Genomic DNA, 13,383 nt, shown 5'->3' on the forward strand with positions numbered 1-13,383 from the left:
CTGACTAAGCTTTTGAATGGTATAGTGTATAATGTTACAAAAGCTTTTTATTTCAGACAAATTCTGATCTTTGGATCTTTCTGCTCATCATAGAATCTTGGAAAAATGTACTCAACTGTTGTAAATATTGATAGTAATAATACTAAAAAAAGTTTTACAGCAATCAGCTTATTAGAATGATTTCTGAAGGATCATGTGACTGAAAACTGGAGTAATGATGCTAAAAATGTAGCTTTGAAATGTAAATTACATTTTAAAACATATTCAAATAGAAAGCAGTTATTTTAAATAGTAAAAATATTTCATAGTATTACTGCTTTTGCTGTATTTTGGATCAAATAAATGCAGGGTTGGTGAGCAGAAGAGACTTCTTTGAAAAACATTAAATATCTTACTGTCTGAAAACTTTTGACTGGTAGTGTGTAAATCTGAAACAGTATGAATTTATACATTATAGAAATAAATTAGGCTTTGAATGCCGTTTCATGTAACTGCATGGTAAATTAATGGTAAATTACTTCGTAGAAGTTTTTTTCTTTTTGTTTGTTTCTCTTTCCTTCTTTTACAGTTTCTAAACAATGTACAGTATATCTGTGGCCGTCTCTCTGTGACGTGCCTTGGCTGTGCTTGTTTAATGAATGTTTTCTGGCATGTTTCTGCCTGTATGTTGCATGGTTGTCAGTTGTGTGCTAATGAGGAATCTGTGCGGTTCCCAATGTTTAGTGCAGAGCCATTGTTTTCCCTTTAGCTAAAGCTCAGGTACACTGTAGTGGCGCAGAAAAGTTGTTTACTTGATTTACCGGATATGGGTTCCCTCACAAATAAATAAATTGTGTTATTTGTGTTTCATGTGGTGTTGGATTTGGATTTTATTTGATGTGTTGTTGACACTGACAACATTTATAGGCACTTGGAGAGGTGCCCCTCCTTACTTAATGTAATAAGCGTTTGCCGTTTGTTTTTCATGTGTGTTTTGCTTGCGGTCGTTGTGATCCTCCGTTCACCCCGCGGCATGCCATCTCCGTCATGTGGTCTGATCTCGTGATTGTTTGCCTTCGGTTGATTAAGACATTGCACATAAACTGGCCTTGCCGTCTCCATCTCCCCGGTCGCTGCTTGCAGACACATTTCCCTCCTCCTCCATCTTCCCAACCACTGATCTGATCCAGCTACCCCTCTCGTACTTCCCCGCAGCTTCTCTGCGCGCCAACTATAGCAGTTGCCCCGTTTCCGCAGCAAGCAGTGCCTGAAGCGCTAGCCGTGCCTGTGCCAGCCACGTCCCCGTCAGCGCTGCCGCCCCATCTACCCAAATTGGTACCGCCTCTAGCGACACCTGTGCCAACCATCCTTGTGGCCACAGTCCCCTCCCCCACCGAACATCCGTGTTTGCCAGCAGACACCCCGGCGCAGGTACCTGGAACGGACCGAACCGTCCCCAAACGCATCAGTGCAGATAGTTTTTGTTGCTTTATAGGGCAAAGCTATTGTTTTGACGTCATGCTCATTTTTATCTCTGTTTGTCTGGGAAGCTTAGCTGTCCTTACGCAGCGTCCTTTCTTTTCTTGGCTGTGAAATAAGATCTATTTAAAAAAAAAAAAAAAAACACTCAGTTGTACTTTTTGTTTAGACGTGCATTTTGTCTTCTTTGATCTGATTGTTTGCATTGCTTTCTATTATAATTCCTTTGTTTTTGTTGTTTGTTCTTCCAGACATCTCATAGCCTCTCTTTGACAACAGAGCTGTCACAACTCCAAACTCCTGCTGTGGAGAGGTAAGAATCACCATTTTAGCAGATCCACAATGCCTGATGGTTTATTAATAGGTGAAAAGCAATAAACACAGTGGATTCAGAATGTTTTCATTTCCTTTTTTTCCATTAGCTGTCATTCTGATGTGGCATCTGGGCTCAGTGATGGTAATGAGGGCGTGACGGGTGGCAGGCATGAGGGCCGTTCCGCCAAACGCCACCAGCGCAGATCAGTACGCAGCCGTTCACGACATGAAAAAACCTCTAAGGCCAAGCTCAATGTTCTTAATGTACGTCCAACATGCCTTTTTCTGTTTGTTTTTTTTTGTTTGTTTTTTTGATAAAACCGATGACATTCAACAAAACATGTCTCTTCTTTTAGATCTCCAGCATGGGCGATAGAGTTGCAGAGTGTCAATTAGAAACACACAACAGAAAAATGGTGACTTTCAAGTTTGATCTCGACGGTGATAACCCAGAGGAAATTGCACAGATAATGGTAACTTGAAACACCGCCCGCATTTTTAATACTGAACAGATATGTTCAATTAACTTGTGATTTCTTTTGATCTTGATCTATGTGACAAAAAGCTGATGCTGAATAAAATTACATTTGTGTTTCCAAAATACACTTTGAGCTGCCAAAACTCATTAAGAAGAGGCATTGTTTCCTTCACGTCATTAGGTACAAAGTGAGTTCATTCTAGAGAGCGAGCGAGAGTACTTCATCGAGCAGATTCGGGAGGTCATAGAAACGGCAGATGAGAAAGGTGTGGAAAGAGAGCGCAGCCTGGTATGTACCTTCTCGTGCTCCTTTTTGAAGTTGAAAAATAATTCTTGTGAACATCCACAGTTAATGTCTCACCATTTATTCCAGATGGTTAGTGATCATGAGCAGCATATGCCCACCACATCTGCGCCTCTTGAGCAAGGTAGAGCGCAATCCCAGCATGTAAAACAAGTTAACATCCCCTTTTGATCATGCATCAGGACTGAGATGTTCTCTTCTCTGCTTGTTTTCCAGGTGTGCCACCTAGTTCAGCTGCCCAGGTGGTCCATTCGGCAGGCCGCAGGTTTATTGTGAGTCCAGTGCCTGAATCCAGACTGAGGGAACAGTTCTTTAGCTCACCTCAACCCACAATCGAAGAGCCTTCATCCTGTGAGTATACTATGTGAAATAATGCAATAGGTTAGATAATGCATTTAGAAGATGTTGTAAGTAAGACCTTCATTCGTCTTCGGGAACACAAGTTAAGATATTTTTAATGAAATCCAAGAGCTTTCTGACCCTGCATAGACAGCAATGCAACTGACACCTTTAAAGTCCAGAAAGATAGTAAGGACATCATTAAAATAGGTCCATGTGATATCGGTGGTTCAACCATTATGTTTTGAAGCTATGAGAATACTTTTTGTGTTATACCACAATTTCTTCTCTTCTCTTCTTCTCTTCCTTGTCAGTCTTAAATGCACGTTAACCTGTGGTCTAACTCTGTGGTCTGTGGGTTTTGAGGCCCTGGAGAAGTTTTGACATCCCCATTTTGACATTCGTGCTTTTCAGTATCTTAACAACGCCACTAGAGGGCGCATATTCAAAACAAACAAAAAAACAAAGGCGTAGTTTGATGACACTGTGATTGTGTGTGGAATCATGGAACTTGGGCAGAAATCAAGTCCATGGATGAGCTAATGTATTAAAAACTTATTAAGGTCACACTATATTGGTTAAATTTTCATAAGCCATGTCTTGTGTTAGAAAGGCCATATGTGAGGGAGTGACAATGGCCATGAATATTTAGTGATTCACACCTGAGAGACAAAGGTCCCTCCTCTAATGGCCCATCAATGAGACTGTGACTGTCAGGTAAGAAATAATGTGAGAAGATTCAAATAAAGTAGTTTTTGATTATTTGTATTTTATTTACAGCTTTATAACAGATTCATAACAATATGGTTGAATTAGAATCACTGATGTGACATGGACTATTATAACAATGTCCTTATTACCTTTCCGGGCCTCGAACGTGTCCGTTTTGTTGTCTATACAGGGTCAGAAAGCTCTTGGATTTCATCAAAAATGCCTTAATTTGAGTTCCTAAGATGAGCGAATTGAACTAATTTTTTCACTTTTGGGTGATCTCTTTTATTACTACAAATTATGTGACTACCAATCATTAAACTAGTTCGGACTGAATTTCTTTTGTGTTTGTCCGCCCTCACCCCAGTACAAATAGCTTTGACTTGAAGACATAGAATGTTAGACAACTTATGCAACCATATACTCATTTCTGTCTTGAATTTTGCTTCTTTATCAGCTGTGTCAGTTCCGCCGCCCGCCTTGGGCCTTTCTATGTCTGCGTCTGCTGTCAGTCTACAGCAGGCGTTCTCTGAAATGCGTCAAGGCCGATTTGACCCGGGTCCCAGCACTGCGCCGCCGATGCTCCATGTCTCCATGCCCCCTCTGGTTCCCGCCGCTGCAACCTTGCCCTCTAGTGTCGCCCCAGTGGTCGTTCCTCCCCCTGTGTCTTCTGAAGTGACCTCTTCACCATCTCTACCATCCGTCTCCATAAACCCTCCCGGGTCATCGTCTCCTCCTCCTACCCTTCCTGCCTCCTCCGTGACCTCCCCTCCAGCTCATTCGCAACTCCCTCTGCCTCAAAGTCAGGCTGTACCTGCCGTCATCAGTGTTATTTCCACCCCTTCCTCTTTGCCAATGCCAGCTGTGCCTGCTGTCACATCGTTCCCCCAAACCTCAGTCCCAATGCCCGTTCCTGCCTGTACTGCTCCCCCGCTTGCTCACCCCGTGACTCCTATGGGATCTGTTTCTGGTGGCAGTGGTGAACAGCCCATCCCCTCCACTTCAGCTCAGCTTACGCCACCAGTCATCCCCACCACAGCCATCCAGACACCGCAGCTCGCACCTTCCACCACCACGGTTATTCCCGCCTCGGCTGCTCAGTCACAAGTGCCCACCCTCCAACCGGTTACCACCAATATACCAGTCGTGCAGCCTACACCCGTGCACAGCCAACCTCAAACCTCCACCGTGCCCAATCAGAGCCACGCACATTGTGTGGAATGTGACAGCGACCCGCAGGGAAAGGGCGTTGATGATATTCAGGCTCTGGATAAAAAGCTGCGCTCGCTCTTCATGGACCTGGGCTCTGGTCCGCCCTCTGCCCAGTCTGATGTCACATCTGACCCCTTGGCGTCCGCAAGCGTCCCTGGAACCTCCTCTCCAACTGCCTGTGCCACCCCTAGTGGCACCCCTCTCCCTCCCTCTAGTTTACCCCTGAACTCCTCCGGTCAGGCCACGGGCTCTCCCTTGACCTCCATGGGTAATGCCTCCACCCCGGTTGGCTACAGTCAGACGACTCCATCCAAAGCGCCGTTATCGAGATTACCGGTGAGTGATCAAAGTCAAAAGACTGTAGAAGTCTGGTTTAAAGGGCAGTCTCAAGAAACCTGTCAACATGTATAGGTTATATCACAAAATAAAAAAAATAAAAATAAAATAAAGCAAATGAAGCCTATTTTTAGCCCAATTATGATTTTTTTTTTAATTGTGACATTATTTTCATTAAAATTAAAAGCAAACTCTCCCTCAATCGTAAGTGCTCCAATGCACTTAATTAAGTAATTCTTAATGCTATAATTTGTTATAAATAAATAATTAATAAATAAATATATTTTATAAATGAAATAACTATAATTATATTTAATTATAAATTTAAGTAATTTATCTAGGCAGAAACATTTACATTACTACAGTTTTTTTCAGCAAGGAGACATTAAATTGATCAAAAAATACAGTAAAGATGTTTTATGTTATAAATATATATAGAAAACTTTAATGGTAGTAAGTGTACAAGGTTTAATAAAATTAACTTTTAATGGTAGCAAGTATGCAGTGTAATGTGTGAATATATTGCAGTACAGTAATGTAAATTTAGGGCATAGATGTCAAAAATAATGTCACAATGCAAAGAGGTTTGACATCATGGTGCCAGTTAAAGCAAGCACTTTTCTTGTCTTTAACATCACATTTTAACCTCCCTCTCTCAAACTACTAACAATATAAAACCTGTGTGATTTTATAGTTTTTAAACCCAATTTCTGCATGGCTGTTGAGTTTCATGACTGACAAAATGCATGACATTGTAATTCTACACAAATGCCATATAACTCAACTGACACTTTTCTGTAATATAAGAAAAATAATAAGACTCTAGTGACATTTTGAGTACAGCTTTAACCATAACGCTCAGTCTTACGCTGCATGTAGCTTTGTGGCGGTTCATTGGCACCTCTGCCAGCTCTGGTTCTTTACAATGCATTAGTTTCTCTTCCGTCTTCATTCATTAGGTGTTGCCTGTCGGCCCAGATCAGGCTGGCACGCCGCCCACAGAGCACCTACCACCCTTCCCAGGACCTTGTTTAACTCAGGTGCCCTTTTCTTCTTTCTCTCTCTGTCTCACTCTGGTTTTATATAGTTGCATTCCTGTAAAACACGCAGAGCATGTAGTAAAGACTTTCAATCGCATAAGAATCAAACCGCTGCATGATGTAGCATTTCTTTGAGGCTGGTTAGGAGCATGACCTTTGACACTAGCATTAACTCGCTGCTCTTTCTCTTTTTCTCTGCCGTTGACGAAGGGAGAACAAGAAGAAAAACATCATACAGAAAGCATCTTTTAGCATGTTGTGGAGGAAGGTCAATTTCGGTCAATTCTCAGTTAATCAGAGTCATTCAGATGTTATATAATATAATTTTCTTTGCTCCAAACTGAACCCTGCTTGCATTCACGTCATACTCGGAGAAAATCCTTCCCTTCTGCTCAAGGCGTTTCGTACTAAACGCAAGAGACTTTCTCTAATCCTGTAGATTTGATGTGATATTTTTCATCCATCACTTGTGAATAGAAAACTTTCTGTGATAGCACTCAGCCGCAAGCTAGCCCGTACAAAGCATTTCAGGAACCGCGCTATGTGGCCCAATTAAAGGATTTACTCTCCATTTCACAAATATGTAGTGCAACATAAAAGGAAGCCTCAGCTTGGATTAAAAGCATTTAGTTTTTCCAGGCAGTGGTCATCTGACCCTTTACTTACTGTAAGAGATCGTCTCATGCTGAAGTTAATTAGATACAGCGGTTCCCCCGCTGTATTTGTGTGCACTTGCCATGAGTAATAAGTGTACGAGGCTGCATGTGTGTGTTTCTTGGGTCTAAGTGAACTTGACTAATTGCCGAAATGGATTATTTAGTCCCAGCAGCCCTTGGAGGATCTGGATGCCCAGCTGAGACGGGCGCTGAGTCCAGAAACCGTCCCAATCAGCAGTGTCACGCACCAGGTACACGCACACCGACAGGGGTCTGGCCAAAAAACACCAGCACACGTGGATCGAGTGCCGGATCTGTCTGATCTGATTTATTGCGCTTAGAGATTCAAAACACAGCCACTGGAACTTTCCATACACGAAGAACAGTTGAAAGAAATGCTTCTCAAATAAAATACTAAAATAACCTGGTGAATTGATGCAAAAGAAACAAAGATATTTATATTTATATCTAATTTATATTAAAAAAAAATATTTACAACTGTATATTTATAGATGTTTTAAATGTATATTTATATTTGTCTAATTTCTTTTAATATATAATGCTTATATATTTTTGATTATATATATATATATATATATATAGTCTAATTTATTTTTTGTATCTAATATACTTTTATATAATTTAATATATGTAAAATATTCATTATTTTTGCACACACATATATATATAATTATAATTAACATAATTTTTTTAATTAAATAAAAAAATATATGTAAATATTTACATGCATATTTTTTTCTATTTTTTTTCCTACTTTTCATCTAATTAAATTTTATCTAATTTTTATCTAATTTACTTTAATTTAATTGTATCTAAAATAAAAAAATATATATGTAAGTATGGATTTAATCCGTATTTATCTAATTTATGATAATATAATATTTATGATATACATATTTTTTTGTTTTAATTTTATGTAGTTTTTAAAATCCATATGTATATATTAGTTAAATCTAAATAAATGTATTTATATATTTATATTTACATTTATATACATGATTTTTAATCATTTTGTTATATATATATATATATATATATATATATATATATATATATATATATATATATATATATATATATATATATAATATATATATATAAATCTCCATTTATTTAGATCTAACTAAGCTATGAAAATATGTGCTATTTATTATATATATCAATTTCAATTGTATATAGTTTCTAAAATCCATATTTATATATAATAAAAAAAAAAATCTAAAAAAAAAAAAAAAACTATACACACACTTACTCAGTTTGTTTTACACTGTCTGATCTGATTTCCCTCATCATTTTTCATCCCTGTAGTCATCTGTCACTGGGATGCCACCTGGAGGACAGCCAGGTATGTGCTGCCAATTTTACTTCATCCTGTTCTTTAACCAAACAAAACAAACAATAAGTAGCTAAAAAGTTAATCCTGTTCTCATATCACATTAACTCATTATCAGCTTTGCTTATGAATGGTAATTCTCTTACAGTTCCGTTTTCTCTGGAAGATGAGCCAGCAGCTACACCTGCAGCTGGAGTATACAAACTAGGACGATTCCAGGTACCGTGCATTTGCATTGCAATGACAGGAACGGGATGTTCATAGTGTTCGTGTATGACACCAGGTGGCACTTGTTCTCTCTCTCTTTCAGGTGTCAGCGGCTCCTGATGAGAACGCCCCGCAGGCTCCCACCACGCATGACTCATCCTCCACATCTTCTTCCACCACCACCTCCTCTTCATCATCCTCCTCCACTCTCTCTAGCCCCGAGAACACACTGCACCGAACCTCCTCTCCCCTCAGAGACACGAAAGCAGATGTGGTCGACGGCCTCCCCACTCTCCCCAACCGGACGGCAGCCCAGCCCCAGCCCACCACCATTGGCCGTTTCCAGGTGACCACCAAGACGGACACGAAGGTGGGACGTTTTTCAGTGAGCAGAGCACAGGATGAGGCTCCTGTGGCTAGCTTACAACCACCAGAACCCCAGCCAGCACCTCAAGCCTATCCAGCTGTTGGGAACGGGCCGTCTCAGAGTGCCGGGAGCCTCAACAATTCCGTCAGCTCCTACTTTAGTAGCGACAATGACTCAGAGTTTGAGGACGAGGACTTTAAGAGAGAAGTCAGCAAGCTGAGAGAGAAGTATGTTTGTTGTATAGTAATGTATTGTAAAATGAGTTGGGACAGTGGTTAAAAATGCGGTGTAATTGTGACATTCTAGGCACATGATGGAGAGTCAGGCTCTGTACTCCAGGCAGAAGGCAGAGATTGATGCCCTTTTCGCCCGCTTGGGCAAAGCACCTCCCGCCATGGTCAACCCTCCCGTCGTGAACCCAGCTGGCCGCAGGCGACGTCCCACCAAGAGCAAAAGCAGCAAATCCAGCCGCAGTAGCTCACAGGGCAGCAAGAGTCCCGTACAGCCAGGTATTCACCGTTTCTGCTTTGCCTTTTTGTGCGAATCAGGGGTTGGATTCACAAAACATTCTTAAGAATGATATTCTTCTTAACTTCTTATTTTCTGGATAAGAGTGAAGTTAAAAAAATATTTTTGTAAATACACAGTATTTATTAAGCATATTCTCATCTTTTTTTTTTGTCAAGATTGTCCTATAGACAAAACCTAAGCAGCATTTCAGTTCTGTAAATTAAAATTTTAAATTTTGAATTGGATTCAGTTAAATTTGAATTTAATTAAAAATATAACGTTTTCTAACTTAAGGGTGAAGTTAAGAAATGTTTTTGGAAATACACAAAATTTATTTTTTTGTCAAGATTGTTCTATAGACAAAACTTAAGATCCATTTCAGTTCTGTAAATTTTAATTTAAATTGAAAAAAAAAAAAACTTTTTCTAACTTAAGGGTGAAGTTAAGAAATGTTTTTGGGAATACACAGTATTTATTAAGCATATTCTCTTGTTTTTTGTCAAGATTGTTCTATAGACAAAACTTAAGAAGCATTTAAATTCCATAAATTTAAATTCAGAATTTTGAATTGAATTCAGTTAAATTTGAGTTTAATTCAAAAAACAAATGTAACTTTTTCTAACTTAAGGGTGAAGTTAAAAAAATGTTTTTGTGAATACACAATATTTATTAAGCATATTCTCATCTTTTGTTCAAGATTGTCCTATAGACAAAACTTAAGAAGCATTTCAATTCCGTAAATTTAATTCAAAATTTCGAATTGAATTCAGTTAAATTTGAATTTAATTTAAAAACAAATGTGTATTATCCTCTTAAATTTAAAAAAGCTTACATTTTCTTCTTAAGAAAAAAAAGGCATTATGTCAAATGTAAAATATTCGAGAACATCTTAAAGGAATATTACACCCCAAAATGAAAATTTGCTAAAAAAAAAAAAAAAAAAAAAAATTATCCTCAGGTCATCTGAAATACAGATTAGTTAATCGGAACAGATTTGGAGAAATTTAGCATTACATCACTCACCATTGGATCCTCTGCAGTGAATGGGTGCCATCAGAATGAGGGTCCAAACAGCTGATAAAAACATCACAATATTGGATTACTTTCTGGATTATAGTGTGTTTTTATTCTCTCTTTGGACTCTCATTCGGACGGCACCCATTCACTGCTGAGGATCCATTGGCTGTTCCAATGAATAAAAATCTCCATTTACATTTTGGATGAATATTGTTACCAAGCTTCTTATTTCAATTCTTAATAATGTTTTTGTGAATCCAGCCCCAGCAAGACTTCAAATCTATGTTTGTGATTTGTGTCCCAGCTCTGATCGGCGCTTCTGTATGTATGTGTGTTTTTGTCGGTGGTCTTACAGCAACCAGCACTTTATCCGCGCAGAGCGCTCCCTCCGTGTACCAACCCCAGCAGGCTTTCCTGGCCCCTGGGGGGGATGATAGATGGGGGGAGCAGCCCTCTGCTCCAGTCCTTCAAACCCTCCCCTTCTAATGAGAACCTGTGCTCCGCTTTCACCAGTGACGCCACGCTCTCTGCGCCCAGTCTGTGTGTCACCTCGCAAGGTAAAAATAAAGAAACCTAACACATCACAGCCCTCAGCTTGACCCTGTGCTTTTTTTTTTGTAAATACACACAAAGTAATCAAGATAAGTTTACATTAGGGCTAAGCAATAAGCAGGAAAAACATTCTCACAATTTTGGTCTATAACTATGGTGACGCATTGCTGCCACACACAGTATTTTTTTCAACTCAGTTATGTCGTAATAATGAGATGTTATGTCATTACAATGGCATCTTTTGTAGTTAAAACAACATATTTCTCGTTAAAACAACACCTTTTCTCATAATAATGAGATGTTATATTGTTAAAACAGACAGTAAAGACACGTGCTTAATTTTCGTTTTTCTGTTTCTCAAACAAAATTTTCAAAAACAAAAATCGAGATAATTGTTTTAACAACAACATTTCGTTATTGCAAGAAAACATTTCGTATTAATGACATATCTTGTTATTATGAGAGCTGTCGTTTAACGACAGAACATCTCATTACGACAAAAATGTTTTAACGAGATAACATCTCATTATTATGAGAAAAGATGAAGTTTTAACAAGATAATTGTCATTTTAACAACATTTTGTTATTACGAGAAAAGGTGTTGTTTTAACAAAGATAATTGTGGTTTTAACGGGACAGCAACTTATTACAACAAAAGATGTCGTTTAACGAGCAACATGGTTTTAATTACATAACATCACGTTATTATGAGAAAAGATGTCGTTTTAACAAGATAATTGTCATTTTAACGACAACATTTTATGATGAGATGTCATTTTAACAAAGATAATTGTCATTTTAACGGCACAACAACTTATTACGACAAAAGATGTCGTTTAATGAGATAATTGTTGTTTTAACAACATTTCATTATTACGAGAAAAGATGACGTATTAACAACATAACGTTATTACGAGAGAAGTTGTCGTTTAACAACATAACATTATGACAAAAATGCTTTAACAAGATAACATCTAGTTATTATGAGAAAAGATGTTGTTTTAATAAGATAATTGTCATTTTAACAACATTTCGTTATTACAAGAAAGGATGTTGTTTTAACAAAGATAATTTGCGTTTTAACGGGACAGCAACTTATTACGACAAAAAATGTTGTTTAACAAGCAACATTTCGTTATTATGAGAAAAGACGGCATTTTAAAGATGTCGTTTTAACAAGATAGTTGTAGTTTTAAGGACATACCATCTCATTATTACGACAAAGATGTTTTTATAAGATAATTGTCATTTTAATGACATAACATTTTATTATGAGAAAATATGTCATTTTAATAAGATAATTGTTGTTTTAACAACATAGCATCTAATTTTTACGAGAAAAGGTGTCATTTTTAACAACAAAACATCTTGTTATTACAAGAAAAGATGCCATTTTAGCAAGATAATTGTCCTTTTAACGACATCTCGTTACTATGAGAAAAGATATATGTATATGTTTTTTTTTTTTTTAAGATTTATTCTTGGCCTTTATTACGATAGGACAGATCATAGCTGACAGGAAGTGAAGTGGGAGGGAGAGAAGGGGGCGGGATCGGGAAAGGTCCTTAAGCCGGGATTCAGACTTGGGTTGCCCGTAGCACATTGGCACTGTATGTCAAGAAAAGGTATTGTTTCAACAAGATAATTGTCATTTTAATGACATAACATTTCATTATTATGAGAAAAGATGTCGTAAAAAAGGCTTAACATCTCGTTATTACAACTTAATTGCTGTAAAAAAAAAATTGTGTGTGGCAGCAATGTGTCGCTGTATAAAACAAAATCACAGTGTGCAACTGAGTCGCCAATTCTTAAATAACAGTTTGAGGTTTTATCATTTTTGGATGTTTTAGTCACATAAAGCAGCTGTCTTCCAAATTTGAGGAGAAAACTTCAGAATGTCACAATGGGATAAAACCTTTGTCCAGCGGTCATAGAAATGTTATTTTCCCCTCTAATGTTCTTATGATTTTTGTGGTGGATCATATATTGGCCCTGTTTGTGGTAGTGCAGGTGAATCGAATCTCGACTCTAACATAGGAATATTTGCTTTGCCTATCTGAGAAAACGCACGCTTTGGTTTGTATGGAGCTGCAGGGCTGATGCTTGTGCCTCCAGGGGGCGCTTTTCCTCCCCTTCTTCTCCGTACAGCTCGTCGCTCACCCACCCAGGGCCACTCCTCCCCTCCTTCACCTCCTTCACTCTCTCTACCTGTCAGGAATTCATGGCTTACTGACCTCTGTGACCATTCTCACTGTGTATTTGTGTACGTTTCCTTTCTCTCTCTCTCTCTCTCTCTGCTATCTGCTCCATCTCTCTCTTCCCTTTCTCTCTCTCTCTCTCTCTCTCACTGTCTCTTTCTCTTTTCCATCTCTCTCTTTCTCTTTCCCTCTTTTTGTACCACAGGCTGTGTAAAGTTCAGCTGTGGGTCGGAGAGAGTGACCTTCAAACCAGGTGGCAGGAGGACGCGTTTTCTGAGTACGCCCTGCTTGGCTCTTTGTGTGTAACGCTTTTTCTTTTGTCTCTT

At 38.5% G+C, this 13,383-nt stretch overlaps 1 protein-coding gene across 1 annotated transcript in view; it reads left to right on the forward strand.

Annotated features, from left to right (window-relative positions):
• The window catches only part of wnk1b (WNK lysine deficient protein kinase 1b), an 89,886-nt gene that overhangs the window by 64,554 nt on the left and 11,949 nt on the right, over positions 1–13,383 (forward strand). The window contains 16 exon segments of the mRNA XM_051106938.1: positions 1,710–1,771; positions 1,881–2,037; positions 2,130–2,246; positions 2,433–2,540; positions 2,625–2,679; positions 2,772–2,906; positions 4,063–5,153; positions 6,113–6,193; positions 7,014–7,100; positions 8,179–8,215; positions 8,352–8,422; positions 8,514–9,004; positions 9,084–9,286; positions 10,660–10,727; positions 10,729–10,861; positions 13,263–13,355. Coding sequence (XP_050962895.1) covers positions 1,710–1,771; positions 1,881–2,037; positions 2,130–2,246; positions 2,433–2,540; positions 2,625–2,679; positions 2,772–2,906; positions 4,063–5,153; positions 6,113–6,193; positions 7,014–7,100; positions 8,179–8,215; positions 8,352–8,422; positions 8,514–9,004; positions 9,084–9,286; positions 10,660–10,727; positions 10,729–10,861; positions 13,263–13,355 — 2,989 coding nt within the window.

The sequence above is a fragment of the Labeo rohita genome, chromosome 4 (assembly GCF_022985175.1).
Source record: "Labeo rohita strain BAU-BD-2019 chromosome 4, IGBB_LRoh.1.0, whole genome shotgun sequence".
NCBI classification, from domain to species: Eukaryota; Metazoa; Chordata; class Actinopteri; order Cypriniformes; family Cyprinidae; genus Labeo; species Labeo rohita.